Source organism: Xyrauchen texanus, chromosome 3, assembly GCF_025860055.1.
Source record: "Xyrauchen texanus isolate HMW12.3.18 chromosome 3, RBS_HiC_50CHRs, whole genome shotgun sequence".
Taxonomy (NCBI): Eukaryota; Metazoa; Chordata; class Actinopteri; order Cypriniformes; family Catostomidae; genus Xyrauchen; species Xyrauchen texanus.
The window spans coordinates 11,203,375-11,228,954 of NC_068278.1; the positions used below are offsets into that span (position 1 = coordinate 11,203,375).

The window sequence follows — 25,580 nt, forward strand, 5'->3', positions numbered from 1 at the left end:
ACAGACTTTATTTTTATTTTTTAGATTTGCAGCACAATCTACAAACACCAGAGGGGACAGAGAGAGAAAGAAAGTGATATGAGAAACATTAATGAGACAGCCACAATTTCCTTCAATCTGTGGAGAGAAAGGTGTCTAGAAAGATCCATCTAAAATGGTAAAAATGCTTACAAACAGACGTACAAAAAAAGCGCTAGCAAGACTGAATGGATCCCAGGGTCGGTATGAATTTGAAAAACAAGTGGGGAAAAAAAAAGCCCTCAGGAATTAATCAGTTTTCCCACCTCAAATCCCCCCATTCTTCAAATCAAAATAGTAGTTAATCCTTTAAATAAAACTGATACTGATGTTAAAACTTTTAAAGAGTTAAATGAATATTTACACTTTCCCCAAAAACTCATGATCAAGGGCAAAAAACAAATTCTTATAAATAAGATTACATTCTGCATGTTGCACACACAAGGCATGCAGCTCTGGTAAGGCCAACAGTGGACATTACAGATGTTCTCCCTTGACTTACAAAACATTACAATCAATGGGAAAATGGCATGCAAGATCAAAGAATATGTTACAGAAATAAACGGATCCACTTGCTATGCAGAAAAACTTTCCCTTAAACGTGTCGTTTAAAAAACAAAATGGCTACGAGAAATGGTAGAGATACATCTACCCAAGAAGCAGAGGAATGTAGACTCTGAAAACAAGTTGAAGTGAATGGGTATGGCAGTTTGGCTTCGCTCTCCACTCTCTAGAAGAACCGACCGGAGTACTGCTTCACACTGAAAGAGGAAATGAAACAGTTGAGACAGATCCCAGAGGGAAAACACTTTTGTATGACCAGAGACAAAATCCTAAGTGTGAGGTCAATGTGCGTCGCATCCATCAGTAGACAAGTGATTTTATTATCTGATTCTATTGCATTTTATGTATCCTTAATACACACAATTAAATAATATTTAGTAGCCAAGTGATTCTATTATCTAGCTTTACAGTTACAATAAAACAGAAATTGTTTTTGGGCACTGTATTTACCTTGATTTTCTATTTCATCTCAAGCATGCTTGTCATGGACACTTTTGTTGGCTTATTTAGGGGCAAAATTGTGTGATGGAAAAGTCAACAGGACTCAGAGACATTTTTTTGTTGCTAGTAATAATTTCACACAATAAATATTAAAATAGTTTATTTACTTTGATTTGATTTTCATAGGTTTAAAAATGTAATCATTTGTATTTATAGAATGGATTTTCATCATTTAATACTTAAAAGTCTGGGACCAGGCTAAAACAGTAACATATGTACATAAAAAGGCTTCTGAAAAGTACCAAAATTAATTATGAAGGCCTGGATATGATGGACCCATATCTGGTACACTCACAGAGCACAATTCTTTTTATTAGGTACACCTACTTATTCATGCGGTTATCTAATCAGCCAATCAACTGGCAGCATTGCAATTAATAAAATCATGCAGATACGAGTAAGGAGCTTCAGAATGGGCCTCGACTGTGCCATGATTGTTGGTGCCAAACGGGTATTGTGTATTTCTGTAACTACTGGGATTTTCACACACAACAGTCTCAAAACAAAAAAAAGCATCCAGTAAGTGGCAGTTCTGTGGACAGAAACAGCTTGTTGAAGAGAGATGTCAACAGAGATTGGCCAGACTGGTTCGAACAGACAAAGTCTACGGTAACTCAGATAACCGCTCTGTACAATTGTAGTGAGCAGTATCTCATCTCAGCACAACGTCAAACCTTGAGGCAGATGGGCTACAACAGCAGAAGACCATGTCGGGAACTTTATTAGGACCGCAGTGTTCCATATAAAGTACTCAGTGAGTGCATAGATTTATTATAAAATTATAAATAAGGCAATAGTACATTTTCTGGTATGAGATACATGCAGGAAAGAGAATTAAACATGTTGAGTTACTTGAGAAAGGTTGTTTTTCAGACACCATTAGCATGTTTACTGATATATGCATGCAAAAGGTAGTCAACATGAAACAGCATTCAAAGGCCATTTGACTTCCATATTGTGACATGTTTCTGAGGCGCACACACACACACCTTGATTTTATTAATTAGGAACTGACTGACTCGTGAAACTTCCTACCAGAACAGAGCCAGACCCAATTACAAGATTGCAGTCCATTGTGGAGGACTTCTCCCCACCTGAAACACCACCAACACCTTTTTACACTTTCCTCAAATTATTATTTGCTGCTGTAACCTTTCTAACATTAACTGGCATTAAATTACTGAGTTAAATATTGGCAAGACTTTTGAAATGCAGAATTACCTACAACAGGAGCCTTAAACAATGCCTAAATAAATAAGTGGGTATTGGTTAGCATTAACCAATAATCTGCATGGTCTAGGTCAGTGTTTCTCAACTGGTGAGTCGCAGGTCTGTTCGGATAGGGTCACGGACAGCAGGGATGTTACTGTTAGTCAGAGTAGGTTAAACTGGCAGGCCTCTTCGGTTAGGGTGGGTGAAATGTGTTTGAGAGGGGGGTGTGTGGGGGGGCAGATGATGCTGGGCTTGTGCTGTAGGGCAGACTATGATTTGTTGTCACTTTATCTAACTAACAACAACAAAATCACAAGTCTTCCACACAGAATCAAACCAGCTTTCACTTCCATTCTCCTGGACCCCAATAATTTGCCCCTCTGTCAATTAGATTTGGATTCCAACCAATGGAAATAATAAAACAACCCCTTTTGTACACATTTCACAACAGGAAATAATAAATAAATACATAAATTTCCCCCTGAAGTTGGAAGCTGTTATGTAGATCAGGCAAAGAGAAGTGCATGAGACAGCAGGCAAATGTGTATAAAGCATGAAGCAAGTCATTTTAATTTAAACACACTTAAGAGGAGATGGGGAGTTGATAGCAACATTACAATGATTTTAGCAACTTGTTTTTCCTTATCACAAAAGAATTACTAAAGTACATCCAAGTTGATTTGTGATTTGTTTGGTTTTACCATCGTGTCCAAAACAGGCACAAGTGACGAGTGATAAATCCAAAATCTTCTGTTACTTAGAATCTTTGTCTAAATCAATGTCGACGCACAGTAAGGCATTCTGACGGTCGCTTGGTTTTCATAGTGCGCAACAGGACCCGTCCACTCTTGATTCCGGAATAATTTTTCCTATAAATGTATTCCATAGGGTTTAAAAAAAAAAAAGTGTCATAACAGTTCTAAGCCATGACCCAACCAACCAGATTTGAGGTGAATTTTAATTTGAAGCAAAAAGTATTTGAAAATCTGACAAAAAGACAATGACACAAGTTGATTGGGTGCTAGTGATAGGTCTGCATATAAGGATTTTTAAGTGATTGTTAAAAATTAGGGATGGCACAGATCCGATCACTGGATCGTTACCGAGTCCGATACAGACATTTTTTCCCGGATCGTGTATCGTCAGCATGTTGGTCAATGACGTTACTTGAGCATTTTATTCAGGCTCTTACAGTCATCCAAAAGCTTTGTGAATTTCATAAGGCTGTGTTTAATAATACATATACAGTCAGCATTCACAGCCAAGTAGTCTCTGGCACCTCGCTATACTGAAAACAAAACAAATTTGATTCCAAAAAGTACTGTGTGATTTAAGTGGATTGATATACTAATAAAAGTCAAATGAAATAAATAAACAGAAAGAGATTAAACCATTTACAAATTCAGAAACAAGTTAAAATGGACTTCTTTTCTACTGAAGACTTTCACTGGAATTACTGTTACCTTTGCTGCTGCATCCTAGTTAACAATAAAGTTTTGCAAATGGTCTTATGTAATTGTTTTCCTATTTTATAATGAAACAATGTATTAATAGAGGTTTTTGTTTCTTTACACAAAGGTACCCCCAATCAGTTCCTCACAGTGAATTATAGATGTGCTAAACTCATTAGGAAAAAAACAACACCGGTATCGGCCGATACTGATAGTTCAGGAATCAGAAGAGAAAGTTGGTATCGTTCTATCCCTATTAAAAACCAATTTGCCTATGGAGAAAATGAACGGGATCTTTACTTAAGAACCAAGCTTCTCATTGGTCCAAATGAAATTCTAAATTGGGTTTGATTTTGTCACATTGTGCAGTGCAAATGACATGACACTGGAAGCTTGATGCATCGTACGTAATTAGGACACAGTGTCAGGATGGTCAAGCATTTTTGGGCTTGTGGCAAAGTGTTGGAATAGTTGACAGACTTGCCTGTTCTGTAGTAAATACTGGGCGTTTTGAATCTGATCCTGTGTGCCTGTAATGGTAATGATCCTGTCCTCAGAGCCCTCCAGAGGCTCGTCGATTTTGATAGATGCTCCCGACTCATGACGGATCTGTTTGATCCTCTGCCCGCCCTTCCCAATGATGGAGCCGGCCAGCTGGAACAAAACACAAGCAAGGCTTTTGAGAGTCTAGTTCAGGATTTTCCTCATATACTAAATCGGAGATTGATATAATTTTTGTAAACGAGATAACGCCAAGTAAATGAAAAACGAAACTAAAAGTGGCGTATTGAAAAATAAACAAAAATGTAACTATTGATGACTTTGTTTACACATGGTATCAAGATGTTTCAGGTGATCCGATAAAATGTGTTAAGTCCTAAACACAGGTCTAAATGGGGTCTAAAACGTTTTGTGATTGGATCACAAAAACCACATACGAATGTGGTAAAAAGTGCATGTAAACACATCGAATTTGATGTGTAAACGCTTTCCGTCCCAGACAGTAGTGAAGTGCCACCTCTAACCTGTCTATCAACCACTGCGCTAAAACAAAGAGTTTAAACTCTGTCGGTTACGAATGGCTTTAAAAGTAAATGACCATCCAATCTAAAAAATTTAAAAAGCGGATACATACACAAGCACGATAACTTCACGGACAATTTTCAGACTGTCTGAGATCAACATGCAGCAAGACAGATGAGAAGCACAAACATCTGATACTCCGTTTAATACAGGAAATCCACTAAAATAACGGATAATTCTGCTTGACATTTTGTGTTTGTGCTTCGATTGTACCACATCTGGGAGAATCAGTGCAGTTTTTCAATGCTTTCCTTGTCTTTTCTGAATTTGTTGTACTTTATTATCATGCAGTTGTACACTAACACAGTGACTGATACATGTCATCATGAAATGAGAGACACAGTGTCTGCTGTGAACACAAATGGTCACAGCAGACGCATTAAGGGACCAGGTGTAAACAGCAATATGTTTCGCCTAACCACATGTGATCGGATCAAGTTAATTTGATGACTGCAATGAAACAGTGAATGTCAACAGAGTGCATGTCAAATAAAATTAAGAAACACATGCAAAATAAGTATGTATTGATGTATGGAGTCCATGTAATTCGTGCAAAATATTTTTAAGTTCATATAGAAGGTTTTGACAATCTTAAAACTCAATTGAAAGGTTTTATTTTAATTACTTAAATATTCTGCTGTGAATAATGTTTAGTATAATTACTAAATCTAGAAATGTTATCATGAAATAAAACCAAAAATTGCTAAAACCAAATGCAACTAAACTGAAATGCAAAAAAATCTAATTGTAAATGGAACAAATATAAAAACCTTAGTAGGTTTGTGCATTCATCAATGGGCAATGCTTATGAAGGACTCTCATTTGTACGCTTGTACAACCATAATTCACCACATTATGGATATATTCCTACTAGGAAGAAAATGATTATCCCCCGATGAGTAGATCATTTCTTTCTTAGTCTGGCAATAAAAAAACCCCATATCCAATAAGGTATAAGCAATTAGGTTACGTGTCTGGCATCTGTTTAGTGGTGCAATTAATGCATTATTAAAAGTAACATAATTGAGCAAAACTAAGACAAGTCTTTGATGCTACTAGTGGAATACATTTTTTGTGAATTTAAAATGCAAATAAAATTATTAAAATACATTTGAAATGAATAAGTGAAATGCAAACTATTGAAATCCTTAGTAAGGTTGTGCACAATATACAAATACGTGCATATTGTGTACTTTTTTTTGCACTCACATCTTTGGGGATGGTTACTTGTGTTGTAATAACTGGCCCTCCGATGTCACTGTAAGAACCTCGACCACCTGAAAACAAACATTTTCCTGTGATTTAGCCAAAGTTGTGTAGGACTCTCATTAGTACCGTTATAAAACCACAATTGAGTATATTTTTCCATTATCAGAGACCACAATATCTGACACACTCACCAGACTGGAAGGGCTCCCAAGAAGAATTATTGTCTTCAGATAAAACAAGAAAAGAAAAAGAAAATGGAAAAAGTGATGAAGATATCAGAGCTACGACAGGGAAGGATGCAGAGAGAGAAAAGCTGGAAACACAAGGCAATTGAGATTGGAGTGTTCTATTTGACTGGAGGTAACCTTGAGCCTGTGTGTGTGTGTGTGCGCGTGTGTATGAAGAACACTCACCATATCCACCTCCACTCTGTGTACAACAATGGATGAAAAAAAGAGAGAAAGTGTCAATTTAGAGAGCAACTTTTTACTCAAAGCACAGACTCTAAGATTTTTATCTGCCATTTATTTAATCGGTATTTCAAATTCTTTGAAACGCACTGCCTTGAGTAGAAAAGACATAAAAGAAAATCTATTTAAAAAAATACTTTAAACGTTTTTAAATTGTGACAATTACAGTAACACTGTAAAATGTCCTGGAAAATTGTCCTTTTGAAAGAGTGTATGTGCTCAACGGGTGAACACACCAGAGGTCATGATGTATGTTGTGGTTATTGGATGGATATATTTTTTTCTAAATTCCGTATTTGACAGTTTTAATTCATTTTTATTATCAAAATGGTGTGCAATCAAATTATTAAAACTTTAATCAAATAAAAATATTATTATTTTAATGAATACAATTGTTCAACATGACATTGCATTATTTTTAAATGACGTGCTTTTATACAAAATCCTCCCAGCACAAACCAAAACACCTCTGGAAATATTTTTGTCAAATGAAGTGCTGCAAAACACAACATAAAAAATTTGATATTATTATTATTTAATTACAGTAAACATTATTAAACAGTGGCAATACATTGTTGTATTTTTTCCCCCCCATTTCACGTATCCATTTAATCAAGCTTTTATTTTGGTAATTTTTATTTTGGTAACAGTGAGTTTGCTCCACAGATCACATCAATAAATTGTTCGCTTAAAGTTTAAATGATAAATGGACTGCACTCAAAGCGACAATATAACGCATTTCTACTCAGTCTAGCACATTTTTGCAGTAGGTTTCAAAGCCTTTTGTATAATTATTTTTCATTAGCCTACATTTTACAAAAATTTTAAATGAATATTATCCTATGGCATCAAATAACATATACACTTGATGTGCCAAAACATTATGACCACCTGCCTAATATGCTGTTGGTCCTCTGCGTGCCACCAAGCAGCACCGACCCGCCATGGCATGGTCTCTACAAGACCCTCGCACATCAATGGGCCTTGGGCGCCCACCGGCTGTTTGTCCATTCACGGACCACTGTCAGTAGCTACTCACCACTGCTGAACAGTGAAACTTGTTGTTTCAGATATGCTCTGACACAGTCATCTGGCCATAAAAATTTGGCCCTTGTTAAAGTCGTTTAGGTCTTTAGTCCTGTCCATTTCTCCTGCATTCAACACGTTAGGGTTGTGCCGATGGACGATATCATCGTCCATCGTGATGGCTGACCAACATCACGATGTAGAGCCACCATCGTGATGCCACGCCCCCTTTTGCGAGTCTTGCTAGTGTGACTCACTAATCCTAGTCTCTTCTATAGTTAACCTAAAAACTTTGCAGGGATTGCTCTGTAAATTAAATTGAGAATATAACTAATGCATATATGCTATTTTAAATACTGTGGTATATGCCAGAGACGTGACATGTTAGTCTGTGAAAATACCGTGTCAGGCAGGCTACACAAATATTGATCTTGACATTGTTAGCTTCTTGTCTTTTTTTACATGTCTTACACTGTACATTTAGATTAAAATATTTTATGTTGTAGGCTACAAGAAAATAGCCTTTATTAATTAATTATTAGTAGTTGTAGTGTCTCAGAAAATCTTGCTCATTGTCACATAGCTCTTGTATACACTGAAGTGGCAGTTTAAGATAAACCCAGACCAGCGAACGTCAAATAACTTTTGTCTGGTTAATACTTTTAAAGAAAAATTTCCTTGGCCATAAATCCATAATGTCAAATCAAATGAAAGAAACAAGTTGAATATGAATAACACACATTTATTAAAACATAGAAGAACAACAAATGAAACGGGAACAACACTCAGACCGAAACTCGGCATTCACATTTCACTTATAATTAGCAGCACAATTAACTTCAGCACAGGCTACAAAATAAATTATGTTATTGAAATATTGTAAAGTGGTCATATGAACTACACAAATGAACGTTTAAAAAAATAATATGCAAAATCGAATAGCTCCGCAACGGATGGCGAAAAATGCGTAAAGAAGTCTAATATCTTTCACCATAGACCATGTTTAAATTTCGATGTTTCTGGCCAGAAATACCAACATATTCACTTTATCTGGTTTTAATAAGCTGCGGATTGGAGTAACTACACTACCCGCTGTGCTGAAGACCCGCTCTGATGGAGTACTGGTAGCACATATGCACAGATATTTCCGTGCTAATCTTGCCATGAACGGAAACCTTTTGTCGTTCGTTTTCCACCATGTCAGCGGGTCCTGTTCCCCATCAATGGCCATTTCCTGCAGGTACATGGTCATTTCTGCCTCGACATTTTGCTCATCAGTGAGCGTGGCTGTGGCTGCTCTCTTCGCAAGAAGGCTGCCCAAAGACTACTTTTTTTTTCTTAGGCGCAATATATTAAAAAGCCCGGATGAGTAGGCTACTAATTAGTTGGGCTAGTAAAATAACGAAATTATAGTTTTTCAGTAGAAAAAAAATATCTATGTAAAGAGATATATTAAAATAAAAAGTGCTTAAGTGCACAACTCATCTTAAGTGGAAGAAATATTTTTCCCCCTTACGTGCAACCTATTGGAAAGCGTGGATGAGTCAGTTGGGATAGTAAAATAACGAAATTATAGTTTTTAAGTGGAAAATAGTATTTATGTAAAGAGATATATTAAAATAAAACGTGCACAACTCTTCTTAAGTGAAAGCTAAAAAAAAATGTTTCACGTGTCGTGCAACCTACTGATAAAGCGCCGACGAGTCATTAGTTGGGTTAGTAAAATAACGAAATTATAATTTGTCATATAATTTTTGAAAATTATATGAAATTATATAACCCCCAGCGATATCATCGTCCATCGCGATGTTTTACTGTCAACATCGTCAACTGCCAATTTAGGGGACATCGCCCAACCCTACAACACGTTGACTACGAGAACTGATTGTTCGCTTACCATCCAATCTACCCAGACCTTGACAAGTGGCCTTGTTAGGAGATAATCAACGTAATTTGCTTCACCTGCGAGTTGTCATTTTGTTTTGGCTCATCAGTGTATATACACATTCTATTTTATTTTTTGTATGAGTTGTACAAGAACCTGGATTTTTAAACAGCTAAAAGCATCCAACTAAATGCAATGTTTGGACATTTTATTCAGTGCACAAAAGGTAGTGGGCAGTTACATACTAATATAAACCTCTTTCTAAACAAGACCAATTGAGTGGTAACAGGCACTGTGGTCAAAATGGCCCTTTTAATATAATTTGCGGTAGTTCTTCAAAATGCAGGTGGATCTACCAAATTTCCTTCAAATTCATCCATAACACTGGGTTGTGTATATTCACATGAAGGATCATGATTATATATTATAATCATCAGGTTTTCACTCAAAATGTTATGCTGATAATATCATTTTGTAATAAAAAAATAAACGATTAAATTAGAAAATGCAAAATAGAAACATTTTCACAAGTGGACTCATACATCGCATATCACCTGATAGTTTAAACGGCCTGGATCCCTTCTTGTTTTGTCACGGAGTGATGACATGATTTGTGAATCAGAGGAACACTTGATCCTCAGGTTTTTGATTCTGGCTGATAGAATACACACTTCAGATGATGGGAAGAAGCGCTGGATTTTTGTGAGGTTTGTTAATTACATCTTTTTAAATGAGATATCTGCATATTTTCAGACGGTATATAATAGAAGTTTTATTGATATTTGCCTTCTATCCTTAGAAAGATTATAGGGAACTGTTGAGGAGAGTGAGGGAGAATGAAACAGGTGAGCACTTTAAAATTATGAGCTCAAACGTATCTGCCGCAGCTCTGAAATGAGACCGTGTTACACCGGTCTATTATTGTAGTAACGCGATGGCACCTAACAACAAAACGAACTATGACTGGTCATTTACATGTATCAGTCACTACACATGCAAGCAGACGATCCTCAGCACCCTCAAGAAACATATCGTCCAAAGGGGAAAATTTATCGGCCGATTAACCCCATTAATAGTCTTTGGGATGTGCTGGAGAAGACTTTACGGAGTGGTTCGACTCTCCTGTCATCAACACAAGACTTCGGCCAAAGATTAATGCAACTATGGATGGAAATAAATGTTGTGATTTTGTATAAGGAATCATTGCCATGGCAAATGCACGCCGCGATCAAAGCCAAGTGCGGTCCAACAATATAATAGAGTATGCAACTTTTTCTTTGGCCAGGCATTGCATGTATTCAAATAAATTGCAGCCTTTTACAGTTTAATAAATCACACTAGGAAATATCACTATTTAAATTTGGTTAATTATGCATTCAAAAATAAATGTCAAATCAGCGACTTTCCATGTTTTATCACTTATGCTATTTTTATGATTCCGTCCGTGTTTTCTGCATCGTGGAAATAATAGGGCCCTACATGTGACATCAGTGGAATAAGCAGATTACGACCTTTGAACTGTTGAAAATTTATTTATATCACGAGTTGTAAAGGTTGCATAATCATGCTACAACCTCAGGGTGTGAATTTCCCTCGGCCCAACGGTCGTCATCGTCTAAAGTTTACAACTCAATGTTTTTGTAGTTAACATACCAGCAATGTTAAAATTATATTTTGCACTATATCAGTACTTAAACTAATTTGACAGACAAAAGCAGAGATGACAGCAGATGAGAAAATAATGTACATAACAGAATTTTGTTCAAGACAGTCAACTGTTGATGTCGTTTTAAATGTGTAACCAAACAATGCAAATTTGTGTATCTGAAACCTTTCCCAAGTCTATGTTTTTGTACATAAACACTTTTATTATACTTAAATATTTTCTTGGACAAATAATTATTTTCCAGGACATTTTGGTATTTTGCTCATTTTCCATGACTTTTCCAAGACTGGAAAACGTAATTGCAAAATGCAGGTTTCCCATGGTAGTAGCCCATTTGTTGTACTGCCTTTAATTTATGCTAGTTTTAAAATATTACTGAAATACAATGATTTTGTTTCTACAATACTGTGAAAGAATGTTGCATAGTCATAATGAGAACCACTATTTCTAGTTCTCATCAATTTTAGGTGGGAAACATACATGAATATAATGTCACAATGCATAATATCTTAAAATACCTTTATGGTCCTAAAATAGGCTTCACTATCTTTTAGGCAAAACATTCACTTTATATGCAAAAACTAAAATACTTTTAGGTCACCCATATATTAGCCTTAGTGCATTAATATAGAATTAAAATTGGTTACATATTGGCTAAATTCCAATGGTTTTAAAATGCCTCCTCCAATCAGATATTGCAGACAACTTTTTTTTTTTTTTTTTACTAAACAGAGGATCAACACATCCACGTCAACTTCTGTTTGAGCACCAACAGGCTTGCAGTGTTCCAGAAAGCTCAACTCACTCAGAGCAGCATCACCCAAAGTTCATTGGTGAGTGATGGGTTTCAGCTACGTATTAACTGCTTCTTGGTAACCAAGACAACAGGTGATTCAAAAATCAGTTGCCAAGCAACAGCAGGCCAAACCAGTGCACCAGAGCTCCACATATGCATCTATAACACTGTCTCTTCAGTAGAAAGAACAAGCAGTTCCACTTGGATTTTCTAAAAGTGCCCATTAATGAAAAGTCTCCTCTTACAAGAAAGAGATGATCATTAATTGATGAGTCTCATGATGTTCACAAAAATACAAATCCACATTTGTATAAAAGTTCATTTGTACTCACCATGCTCTCGTAACGGTCCCCAGGTCGCCCTCTTCGGTCACTGCTTACAATAAGAGAGACAAGTTTAGTTTTACATGCTAAGAGTCAGCTCAGATTCTAATAAATCTAAAATATCTCCACAAGCCCTGCTTGTTATTAGTGGCTTCTACACAAAGAGATATGTATAGTGAATAAGAACTTTGTATCATATCGCTTCAGAAGGCATGAGTTAATCTGGTGATGTGGTGATTTTGAACAAATCATTCAATCATTCTCCATACACCGACTCATATTTGTCGTTCACTGACGTCTCTACCTTTCAAAGTGAAAGACAGCTTTGGTGGCTTTTCTTGCCTTTAAAGACTGAGCATGAGCCAATAGCATTAGACTGTAGGCTGTGAAGGAGCACATCACTGGTTTGACCAACTGAACGAATACACCCTTCATTGAACCAGTCAAGTTGGTTGATTGAGTCTGAACAAGAGGAGAGGTCTCGTTCATGAACAAACTGAATGTACGGAGATACATGTTGGTGAATGAACTAGTCCTCTCGCTCATGAACAAGGATCTGCTGACTGGCCGAACGAGAGGAGGCGGTTTGTTCAGTTTGGCATTTCAACAAGAAAAAGGGCCGGATGAAATATGAATACCTGTGAGTGATGACCACACATTACAATGATGCATGGACGTTATTTAAAATCATGAACGAACATCGGAACAAATCTTTTTGGTAAACTAATTCAAAAGACATGATGGCTGAGAAGAATTAAAATCCCCAACACTAAATTGAACCACTCGAGTAGTAAGGATTACTTTTATGCCCTCTTTATGTCCTTTTTGGAGCTCATGAGTTTTAGACCTAATTGACTTACATTGTATGAACAAAAACACATCATATATCCTTCAAAATATCTTTATGTTCTGCAGAAGAAAGAAAGTCATATTATTTTGAGACAGCATGAGGGTGAGTAAATGATAAAAAGAATGATCATTTTTGGGGTGAACTATTTCTTTGTGGCTTATGGTGGAGAGCAGACCAACTGAAAGATGTATTGCAACACTTACAGTACTGGGGTAAATGTAGTTTTTGCATGACAAAAATTCATTTTCCCCCTCAGTGTGAACAGTTTTGCAATGTGTAATTGGCTTTTGGGAAGTTAAAGTTGTGTTTACTTACTTTGGTCTGTCATCCATATTGCTGTGATAGCTCTGGTGAGAAAATCGGTCACCGCTATAAAGGAAAAAAGAAAAATGTATGCTGTAATATTATTTAATGACACAAAATTGGGCAGATTGGTCCAAAGAACTCACAAGGACTGCATGGATTATCTGCCTTGCATCATATTAGTAATCAAATTTAATGACAAGATAATCTAGGCATCAGGTTCCCATATATTTTCTAGTCAATCATAATTAATGGAAAGGATCATTTAAAAATTGTTTAAAACAAATTGCACTTCAAACAGAGCAAATCTATTAGAAATGTCTATTAGATATTTTAGAGCCAAGTGCAGCATTGGCCAGTAATGGACTACTACATGCAATAAGGTTTATAAAAATCAGGTATTTGTAATTTGATTACATTCGTTTTTTTATGTGCACAATCAATTACAGGGGAAGGTGAGCATTTTTGGGGAGGGTGAGTTCTGGACTCAGAGACGTACAAATAAAGACATTATGATTTCATGTTGGACGTGTAAAATGCTACTTAATGCTTTTAAAATTGGAGTTATCTAAATATGTAACAAGTAATCAGATTAAATTACCAAAGTTTAATACATTACATTACTGAATACAATTTCAATTCAGTGTAATTTGTAATCAGTACCAGATTCTATTTCAGGCATATAATCAACACTGGTTGAGCGTAACAAGAAAAATGTATCACGACTTCCAGGCCTTCCAGAAAACACAGTTTTAAAACTTCTAGATATTTTATGGGTTTACATGACTGTGGGAACCTGAAAAACATGAATGATGAGCTACATTCTCTTACCCTCCTCTTGGTGGTGGTGGTGGGGGAAGAGGCAGATTTCGGGCCCTACTACCCCCACGTCCTCCTCTCCCTGGCGGGGGTGGAGGTGGTCCACGGCGGGGGCTCATGTCGTCATGGTCCCGTCTGGAAGAGGGCATGGGACGACCACCACGTCCTGGAGGCATGCGATCAAACCCTCCCCGGCCTCGCATCGGGAACCCTCCCATAGGCCGTCGACCTCTCTCCTCGTACATCATGGTGAAGCCACCATAGTCATAGGTCTCATCGTAAAAGTTTGGGTCATAGGGCTGGGCTCGACCTTTGATGGGTGCCTATAAAGAATGCAGAAAAAAAAAGTTAAAAAAGGATTTTTACTAGAAAATGATTGATGAAAATGTGTGTGGAGCTTGCCCTTGCGAAACTCGCTGCCACAATGCTAGGATATTCTAGCTGATTGCCAGGGCATTGGTATGCAGATCTAAGTGGTTTTAGGCATTAAGGCATTGCTTACTGGCCCAAATCATAAGAGACCACCGCAAAGGCTCTATAACATTCTGATCAGCAGATACATTCTGAGTTGCTCTTTCAATGAAAGTCTAAGAGATTTTTGTGTTTCCTGTTGTATCGTTCAGCATGCAAAAATCTGTCTGACCGCTTAGAAGTAATAAAACACCTTTCCTTAAAGGAATATTCCGGGCTCAATACAAATTAAGTTCAATTGACAGCATTGGCCCCTATATATCATGGCCTCCTAATAATCTCCATCCCTGAATTGGCTACATCACTCTACCATCTCCTCTCCGCCAATAGCTAGCAGGTCATGTTTGTAAATGAGAAGTGGTTCTCAAACAGTTTACCTGGATAAATAAAGGTTAAATAAAATAAAAATAAAATGTGACAATGTTGATTACCACAAAAATGTATTTAGACTTGTCCGCACTTTTCTTTAAAAATAAAAAGAAACAGCAAAAACAGAGGTTACATAAGTTATATAAGTGTGGCACTTATAAAGTTTTACTAACTTTACATAAAAAAGGTAAGCAATTTTATCACAGTAAAATCATGTTAACACACATATGGTTTACATCTTGTGTCTATACTTCTGAAACTTTTGGATTGGCCCCATTCACTTCCATTGTAAGTGCCTCACTGAAAAAGACATTTTTACTGTTTTTAAAGAAAAGGACCTGCAAGTCAAAATACATTTTTGTGGTAATCAATATTATGCCAGAAATGCTGTCGATTGAGGTTAATTTGTATTGAAACCGGAATATTTCTTTAACGAGACCCATGATCTGAAGCATACCATCACTGAGTAATATCAATGGTGCAGAATGAGAAACATGGAGTAACAAGATTAATACTTGAGCAATAATAATAGTATTGTCTTCTCACCTCTGCAATCAGCTCCAGAATGACCTTGATGCATTCGACAACACGCTCCGGTTTACCCCCGACTAACACCACACGGTCAGTAGAATGGGGACAGCACTCTTGGAAAAGCTTGATGGTTGTCTGGGTGTTCTAAAAATGAGACAACAAATTATAAAAATGAGACAATGAATTTCAACTGTCTGGGAAGTACAATCATTATGATAGAACAGATTAGCAATTATATTAGCAATATAAAGCCATCTTATTTTATGGCATGTGTTATTTTTAATGCTGTTCTTACCTCCCTCAGTTCCTTGATCTTGGCACCTTTGACTCCAATAATGCCTCCAGCCAAACTCTGATGAATCAGCAGACGCAGCTCACAGTCAAAGTCTGTCCCGCTGTAGTGCTGATACTGTCAGACATCCAGTGAGAAAGAACATCGAAGGACAATTGCATACTAACATAATATCATACAGCATCCTCAGAGAATATTATGTACATTTGAGTTTCTTGTAAAGAACAGAATTCTCAAACGTTCACCCAATAATTAAAATTCAGTCATCATTTACAAACCCTCCAAACCTGTATGATTTAATTCAATTCAAATATGGTACATCAAACTGAGACATGCAAGAACCAATGACGATCGACACCATGGACTGCAAACTTGGGGCACTGCATTTGAGCGAATAATGTCAAGATATATGACTTTGGAAGACTTGAAAAATGTTGTATGGACTACTTTTTTTGCTATTGTCCTTTTGAGCCTGACCGCCCATTGTCAATGAATGGAAAATAACCTTTTGTGTTCCCTGGAACAAAAAGTCCTTTAGGTTTGGAAAGACATGAGGGTGAGCAAGTGATAACAGAATTTGAATCACTTTAACCCTTTAGTACACTGCGCTTAGCATGCTTACCTCCTCCAGAGTAGGGATGATCTTCAGCAGAATATCACCAATGGTCTCGATATCTGCACTCACACTCAGGATACTGTGGCAGCACGTCAAGCAAAATGAAAGACAAAAGCAAAACAAATAGATACAAAACTTTAGACCCTGAGCTCTGCTGTACACCACAAAGCAATCAAAGGAGGGGGACAAAAAAAAAGAAAATCAAAAAGACTGCCGAACAAGTTTTAAAGGGATAGTTCATCCAAAAATGAAAATACTCTTATAATTTACGCACCATTATGTTTTTCCAACCCTGTATGACTTTCTTGCTTCCGTAGAACACAAAATATGTTAAGCAGAATGTTAGCCTGAGACACCATTCACTTTCCTTGCATCTTTTTTCCTTAAAAAGAAAATGAATGTTGACTGGGGTCTCTAATATTTCTTTTTGTGTTCCACTGAAGAAAAAAGTAGTACCATTTGGTCTGAGTAAATGAAACAGAATTTACATTTTTGGGCATTTCAACACTGGACTGAAATACGGGCAGTTGACATGCACTTGGTACTCGCACATTCAAATACAGGCCTTGAAGAGATGGGCGACAGTGGAAGGGCAAAGATTGAGCAGGCACTGTACGGCTGCACGAGCCAACAGAGGTGATGATGAGAGAGGGAGAGAGAGAGAGAGAGAGACAGGCCTGCTCACCACTATTCCACCACTGGAACAATTTGGGGGAGTCCCTTGCAAATCACTCTACAGTGCCATAAGCACGCCACAATCTCTCAAAGTGGAATCAGAGAGAGAAATCAAACCAAAAACGTACAAAAGCAGCAAAAGAACGAGGCAAGGGGGAAGGGAGGAATAAGAGATTTTGTCAGATAAAGAGCCTGTACATTTGTGGACTGAGAGGATTAAACAAGGGGAAGGAAATGCAGCACTGGAGAAAATAATCAAAGACAACATTGATGAATGACAGAAAGGGCCGAGATTCATGGACAGTGATGTTGTGAAAAGTGAAGGGGAGGGAGCTTAGGAAGGGGGCAGGGGGAGCGGGGTGGGCTGACAAAGACAGAGTGAAAAAGAGGAGATTTTACACAATTGAACCGTCGTAAGTACCCAACAACATCGAGAATAATCATCAAATATCATTCCAACTAGGACTGGGCAGTATGACGGTATATACGTTGCACGTGTATACATGAACATAGAAATGTGGTAAATATACAGTGGAAACCAAAAGGTCAGTTAAGACAATTTTGTTTTGCCTTTCTCTAATTTAAAAGTATAGTTTCACCCATGAAAACAGTGTCATCATTTACTCACCCTCATGTCTTTCCAAACCTGTATGACTTTGCCTTCCATTAGAAAAAAAAAACTCACAAAAAGAGATGCTAGGCAGAATGTTAGGGACAGCCACAGTCACCATTCACTTTCATTATATGGAAAACAGATGCATTTAAAGTAAATGGTGAGGCTGCCAGTCACTAACATTTTTCTCCTTTTGTGTTGCACTGAAGTCAGTCATACAGGATTTAAACAACACAAGGGTGAGTAAATCATTACAATTTCCATTCCAATTACCAGATGTTTGGCGAAATGGAAGCGTAATGCAACTGAAAAAGATTTTAACCAGCAAACTGGGAAAGTGCATATTCACATATGACTTCTCGTGTTATAGTACACTACATGAGAGTATATTATAATTCATATTTAACTCTATAATCTTAATCATATTTTAACTTGTACAAATTTCACATTCTATCAATTTATATGATGTCATGAAATTGCATTTAGAATAATGATATAAGCTATTGTCACAAGGTTGGAATCAAATAATGAAAATAGAATTCTATATCAAATGTACTATGTAAAAAAAAAAAAGATTAGGTTTATGGGGCAGGGATTTGCACAGGTTTAGATGCTGCAAGAGCCTATTTGTTAAATTCTTCAATATTTACAGTGTTTGTAGAAGTTAAAATATTTCATTATTTATGATTGTCGCTTTAAATGTCTACTTACACATTTATTACACTTACTACATTGTTACATGTTTGTTTGTTTGTTTACATAAATTGTACGATTTACATGTATTTATTTGAGTTTACATTGATTTGTGTAACATGCACAACATTAGTAGTCTCTTGAAGAGTTTGACAATTCTGCAAGCGTTTACAGTTGGGCACACAACAACAAGAGAGAAGTTGAACAGTTGTTCTTACCTCATTCGTGCAATGTGGGATTAGAATTTTTTTTCTTTTTACTATTTGATCAACAATGGACTGTAAACTAATACACAACTCAAAATCACTGGAGAGAGAAATCTGAACATGTATTAGCCAGTGGCTCATAACGGACAAATCGGTCACATAGCACAAAATTTTGTCGCATATGCGAGTGATTACTCACAATGTATTGGGTTGTACTCTTTCTCATTAGTGACCAAGAAATAGTGCAGAATTATAAATTACTCATTAAATGGCTTTGAATGTAGTTACTCCATCCAGAATTGAAAGTTGGAGCTATACATTTTATATTGAGTATTTAACTTACATAATGCAAAGCCGTTTTTGCACTGACACCAGACTTATTCTTTTATTATTAATCATTTTGATCTTTTGGTTTGTGGCCAACAATTCCACATAAAAAGAGGAAACTAATAATGTCAGATATAGTACCTTTCATTTCAAACAATGTAATTCAATGGATTACCAAACAATATGCATGTCTACATAGTAATTCAAATATTATAGAATTTAATTTCCACAAAAGAAAGCGCAATATGCCATTAAAATGATATAAAATGATTCATGCATGATAAGCTTTTGGTCATACAGCCCACCCCTAATCCAAACACTTCAACAGAGGCTGATATGAGTGGGGGCGTTCTCCATCTGAACCAGGAGAAGTGATCGATTATATACAATTCTGTGCGACAAATTGTTTGCAAATTATATTCACATAATTAATGGGGGTGTTGGGGGGGGAAGAGAGAAGACATATATAAACCAATCAGCCACCACATAAAACCACCTGCCTAATACTGTGTAGGTCCCCCTCCTGCCGCCAAAACAGCGCCAACCCGCTAACCCAATTCTCCTCACCACGATTGTACAGAGCGGTTATCTGAGTTACTGTAGACTTTGTCAGTTCGAACCAGTCTGGCCATTCTCTGTTGACCTCTCTAATCAACAAGACATTTCCATCTGCAGAACTGATGCTCACTGGAGGTTTTTTGTTTTTGGCACTATTCAGAGAAAATCTCGGGAGATCAACAGTTACAGAAAAACTCAAATCCGCCCATCTGGCACCAACAATAATCCATGCGATTATCTAATCAGCCAATCGTGTGGCAGCAGTGCATAAAATCATTCAGACACTGGTCTGGAGCTTCAGTTAATGATCGCATCAACAATCAGAATGGGGAAAATAATTTGACCCCGGAGCGTGGTATGATTGTTGGTTCCAGACGGGCTGGTTAGAGTATTTCTGTAACTGCTGATCTCCTGGGATTTTCATGCACAACAGACTCTAGTTTTTACTCAGAATGGGCAAAAAAAAAAAAAAAGAAACATCCAGTGACGGGCAGTTCTGCAGATGGAAATGTCTTGTTGATGAGAGAGGTCAACAGAGAATGTCTTTTCGAACCAATCTGGCCAAAGTCTACAGTAACTCAGATAACCGCTCTGTACAATTGCATCTCAGAATGCTATTCTGTGATGAGGTTTGGCGCTGTTTTGGCAGCATGAGGGCGACCTACACAATATTAGGCAGGTGATTTTAATGCTGTGGCTGATCGGTGTGTGTATGTATATATGCAAATTAAGAAAAAAAATAAAATGGAACAATACACGTTTCTTAAAAGGGGGAGGGGGACTATATGTGTGAAAATGTTAAAATGAAACAGAAGGCAGGTTATCAAAGACATGTGTTCTCTTTCTAATCAGGCAGTGAGGCAATAACTGGTTGGACATACCGCTCTGGGCCACTGCTGTCTGGGACTGATACACTGGCATTGTACTGCATTGGCCGTGGAGGTTGACATTGGGCAAGGGCATTCAATCACATGATGTCAAGTAAGGTGCCCATTTAAGGAGGGGCACATTTATGGGCGGGGCCAACCGGGGTGTCAGGTGGGCGGGCGGGCGTTCAGGGGCGGTGGTTGGGCCAACATCAAGGTGGGCAACGCAGGAGGGGCAAGTCGATCCAGTACATGGGCAATGGAGGAAGGTGGCCAAAAGAAAAAAAAAAAGTAGAGGAGAGGGAAGAGGGGGAGAAGGAATACATTTTAATTTAATACAAGGCTATACTCATTACTCTACTGTCCAAAAATAGTTTTTGAAGAGATTTGGCAATGAGCGCACAAGATACAGGGCTGGACAGATCTGTTTTTAATGTGGTTCACACAGGACTATGGGTCAGCTCAAAAGTCAAGACATCAATAATCTGGTTTTTAAAGTGGGGAGAGTGTAAGAGTCTGCCTTTAAATCATGAAGTCTACACTTCCCCTTTAATATGCAATGTCAAAAATGTCAGCCTCATTTCAGCGTGCTTGTCTGTCCAAATAAGCCAACCTATAGCTACAAAATGGAAGATCGGGCCTCAGGTTCAAATGCATGTAATCCTTTAGGATTGTAATTGTAATGGGATTTTAATGGACGGATTGGTGTCATGGGCTTTGGTTTGAAGGATTTCAAATCCGATATATATGAGTTTTGGGCTGATAAAGTGCTCATGAAAACAGCTGTTGGTCAAAGGAATTGAAAATTCTGTCAGAAGTCTTGTTAAAACTTGACCATTAGAGAACAGTGCTTATAAGTTCAAAATATGCATTCAACATATCTTAATACTCACATCTGTGCGCAAGGCTTTTATGTTCTTGCCCCCCTTTCCAATCACAGCACCCGCATTCTGGAAATACAAAATTAACAATGTCACTTTTAATGATGTGAAAATGCACATTTAAAAAAAACAAAAAAAAAAACAAACACAGATCTGATCTATAATGGGCATGTACACCGCTTTAACCGACTCACTTTGCTCTGGAGAAGGACCCTGAGTTCCACCATTTCATCCGTGTTGCGAGAGCGTTTGAATGCCTGCTCCTCATCCATGTCCTCAGCGGGGCGCTTGCCTAAGGGAGCACAAATCTGGCACATGAACCTTGACAACAATTTAAGATATTCCTGGGAAAATTAATCTTGGTCTTCATTTGAACAATCGATAACAATTCTTAAAACAAGATGATCTAATTTTAAAAGTTTGCACTATATGACTACAAATGTCTGTAGTAAATTCAGTTTTCACTCCCAGTGATTGAGTAATAGTGGTAAAGCGGTTCAGCATCTGCATGTTGGAAGCAAAGTTTGGTTTGACATTTTCGGTGTAACGTGTGCCCAAAGACGAGATCCAAGCAATCCATTTGTTATTGAATAATGTCTCTCTTAAAACCCTTTCTGTTCTTTCCAGTCAGGTGTAGATCAAAAACAATAATAATAAAAAAAAAAAAAACATTTCATTCTAATCACACATATTACAGATGTGGTAAAGAAGCCATTCAACTGCACTGCAACTATTCTTAAAGAGACAGTACCATTTCAGCACTTGTTCTACAAGTCAATGCAAATTTTTGTAAATAGCACAAATTATGAATGTATACAATAAAAGTGCACGTGTGTGTATACACACACACACACATATATATATATATATATATATACACATGGATTTACTATTTATAGGTATGCAAGTAAAATGAACTTTTTTGTTTTATTCTATTAAGTACTGACAACATTTTTCCCAAATTCCAAATAATAATTTTGTCATTTAGAGCATTTATTTGCAGAAACTGACAACTGGTCAAAATAACAAGAAATATTGTTTTTAGAAGAACCTTATAATCTTAGAAGAAACATAGAGATGATGTTTTCAGACCTCGAATAATGCAAAGAAAACAAGTTCATATTCATTTTTAAACAACATCTAAATAAACATAGTATCTTTCTGTAACAATTCAGTTGTCATTGCTAAGATGGTGCAAATTGTACAAATTATGTATAAAACAATAAACATGTAACAAAATATATGCAATACAATATCTGCAAATGATCATATATCATTTTAAAAAGCTAAAATGTGACCAAAATGATGAAAAACTAATGATGAAATAAAAATTATCTGAGAAGAGAATTAATCATTTTATAATGTACCAAGTTAGAATGTCCCTTGTATAAATTAAAGTATTAGCGGAGAGAGAGAATTTAATGTCAGCAAAATGGACATGGTAACTGAAATATACACATATGAATCGATATATCGAAATTGAATCGAATTGGGAAATCTGTTTCAATACCCACCCCTAGTGACTTTTATCATTTTGATGCGCTTCAGGCATATGCACAAAGTTTTAAGAGCGGTTCAAGCATAAATATTAAAAACGCATCTGTTCTGCTCCATTCAACTACTCATCCGGTTGCTGAGAGAACTGCATGCTGTATGTAATCAGACACGGAAGATGCGAGATGTGAAGACCAGCGTCTCTGCTTTGTCTTGTTGAAGAAACTCAAACATCTGGAAAAGAGCAACTAAAGGCTCCTGATCGCATCAGTGCATATGTGTGTGTTTAAACATGGATCGTATTATGTTAGTGTGTATTATTTGAACATTTCATTGTGAATTGTATGCGTTTTCAGCTCAAATCAGCTTGGATTGCTTGTGAACTAGTAACAATATGATTCAAGCTTTGCAAAGGAACTATTATGTAAAGATGGGGCATATAAAACACTACTGACCTGACTGCAAAACCGTAAGTAACTAGATTCATTCACGAATGTTTCAAATGTCACGACTGTTTGATAGTTTATGGTGCTGCTTAAGTACAAGAAGAAGCACTGAGAAATATTATGACTCAAGTAAGAGCAAATAAGTAGTTTGCCAAAAAAAAAAAAGTTCAAGCTATTACGTTGCAAGTTACTTTATGAAAATAATATTATATATAGTATAGGGCTGCAATTAACGATTATTTTTTAATCGACTAATCTAAAGATTATTAAGGCGATTATTCGACTATTTAGGTGATTATTGCAACGATCAATCATTAGCTGACTATTCAGCTTGTGCCCGACTTAAAAGGTTGTATTAAACATGCTTACTAACAATAAGAGGATTAAAATAAAAATGTCCACCAAAGAGAACCGCCAAACTATCGGTATCAGCAGATGTTGCTCAAAATAATCTAAACACTTTTTTTTTTTTTTTTTTATACTTTTGCAACATGATGATTTCCAAGTGAAACACAATGTTTAACAAGAAAAAATGGAAAGCTCCATCTGGAATTGAGTGATCATGAAAAGTGGTCTCTGTGTGACAGGTGGTTGGAGGGGTTGAAAAATAATAAGAGGTATTGGTGATGCCAGCTGAAAAGGAAATTATTTTCAGAGGCAGAGCAAGTTACATATAGACGACATAACATGTTTTCTCTTTGGAACAATTTGCAGTAAAGAGGGTCCAGTTTGATTTCTAGTTAACTTTAAATACAGCTATGTGTACTGAAAGCTTTCTGCAGAAAATGCAGATATGATATAGAAGCTTTCGGGGTATTGTGCGATTCAGAGATTACATGTTACCGTTAGTGTCAGTGTTGCTGAATGTGGTCTCTTCTTCCTGCTGCTCAATTTCTGTCTCCATTGTCTTCAGCCAGCAGTGAATCTGGAATAGGCTGTCCTCCACCGGTAACTCTGTGACAGTGAAGATTGATGTTTAAAACAAAACAAAAACTAAGCTATGGTGCTCAAAACTGTTGGCAGAAAGAACACCATGGTGTGTCTACAAAAAAAGGGTTTGTTTCCAAAATGCCATGGCACTTATCTAATAGGATACTAATATTTACAGCTCGAGCGTTCTTTATCTGCAATTTTAACAAACAGTTTATACAATTAATGGTTATTTGAGGACGAGCATGACGTGCAAATTACCTGAAATTATATAGAAAATAAACAAACTGTCGCCCACTAAAATAAATCCAAAAGAAGCCTGTTAACTAGCACTCGCGCTCGATTAAAAGGACTAGTTAAGGCCCACTGTTTTCAAAATGGTGCGCAGGTAGCATTTTGCCCTCTAGGCTTACGGTAACAGTTCCATTGAGCCATCATGAATTACCAACACAGCAGCATCCACAAGAGAAATACTTCTGCATTTAGCGAACTATAACGATACGTTCTGCCTCAAACGTGACAGTAAACGAGCCCTTTCTTGCTGGCGATCTATGGGCACAAAATGGCTTGTTTTCATGCGGACTCGTGCAAACTGACGACACGAGGTTTGGTAAATCCATATGTCAAACTTATGTATTAGCAGTTCGTTTAAGTGTTTATGTCTACGTTTTGGAGATGACAGCGAAAATTATGTAAAGTCGCGTGGTCGATGACAGTTGCATCTCATCAGCAGGAAACTCGCTCCATTTTTGAGAATTGCTTAGCTTTGCGTGCTGGATCATTTACAGCAGAGCAAATACATTTAATGTTCTAATTAACGCTCAATACCGTTGTTATTTATTACTCCGGAAAAGGGTCAAACAAAATAGCCTAAAATGCAATTATTGCAATGCTTATCAAAAAATTTAACAAACCTGCAGGCAGCCGTTTCGTCACACCAATTTTCGCACGATATTTCTGCGCCGTTTACATTGATATCAATGTAGGTTGACGTGCATTTCTTGAGCGCTGCGATTGGCTATACTGGAACTCAAACTCGCATTTTCATTGGTTAAAATAGTTTTCAATATAAAACTAGGAATCTAATTGGATAAGAATGCTCTCAGTTACATCGTGTGGTCCCACCCTTTGGCTTTCGCTATCGCCATAGCAACTGAGAAGCGCTCTTGTGTCTTTATTCTATGTTTAAAAGCTTTGCAACGGACATCATAAATAAATACGATTTATTTGTATTACCACTTCACAAGTGGTTCACGGATTGTCTGGAAAAAGTGGATTTGTCAGTTCAATCTGTGCAAAATGTTATTTGTCAAAATATATTAAAATAAAATAGTAAAACTGACAAGAATAAAGGACTAATGTATATCACTTTCTTAGCTAATGTTTTCATAGTAATATTATTTAGTTGTTTGTCTCATTTCTATGAATAAATATTA

General features: G+C 36.9%; 1 protein-coding gene across 6 annotated transcripts; it reads right to left on the bottom strand.

Moving 5' to 3' along the window:
• On the bottom strand, positions 1-25,130 carry hnrpkl (heterogeneous nuclear ribonucleoprotein K, like). 6 transcript variants are annotated; one of them, XM_052102119.1, is made up of 16 exons: positions 25,059-25,130; positions 24,058-24,168; positions 21,469-21,566; positions 21,287-21,343; positions 20,409-20,452; positions 16,462-16,534; positions 15,843-15,956; positions 15,563-15,691; positions 14,189-14,499; positions 13,370-13,423; positions 12,214-12,253; positions 6,452-6,467; positions 6,230-6,262; positions 6,039-6,106; positions 4,231-4,400; positions 1-779 (listed from the first exon to the last, which is right to left on the bottom strand). In XM_052102119.1, the coding sequence occupies exons 2-16, from the start codon at positions 24,116-24,118 to the stop codon at positions 749-751; spliced, it is 1,299 nt and encodes a 432-aa protein (XP_051958079.1). In that variant the 5' UTR covers positions 24,119-24,168; positions 25,059-25,130; the 3' UTR covers positions 1-748. The 6 variants fall into 6 exon arrangements, with proteins under 6 accessions (XP_051958079.1, XP_051958071.1, XP_051958093.1 ...); XM_052102111.1 differs by having other exon boundaries at positions 12,214-12,256; XM_052102133.1 differs by lacking the exon at positions 6,230-6,262.
• Between the last annotated feature and the right edge of the window lie 450 nt (positions 25,131-25,580).

Excerpts from the sequence above, each read along its gene's own strand:
- hnrpkl (XM_052102096.1), bottom strand. The coding sequence starts at position 24,118 with ATGGAGACAGAAATTGAGCAGCAGGAAGAAGAGACCACATTCAGCAAC. Across the intron at positions 16,535-20,408 it reads GACAGCAGTGGCCCAGAGCG|TATCCTGAGTGTGAGTGCAG; the intron begins GTATGTCCAACC and ends GTGCTGCCACAG. Across the intron at positions 15,957-16,461 it reads TCATCCCTACTCTGGAGGAG|TATCAGCACTACAGCGGGAC; the intron begins GTAAGCATGCTA and ends GATGTCTGACAG.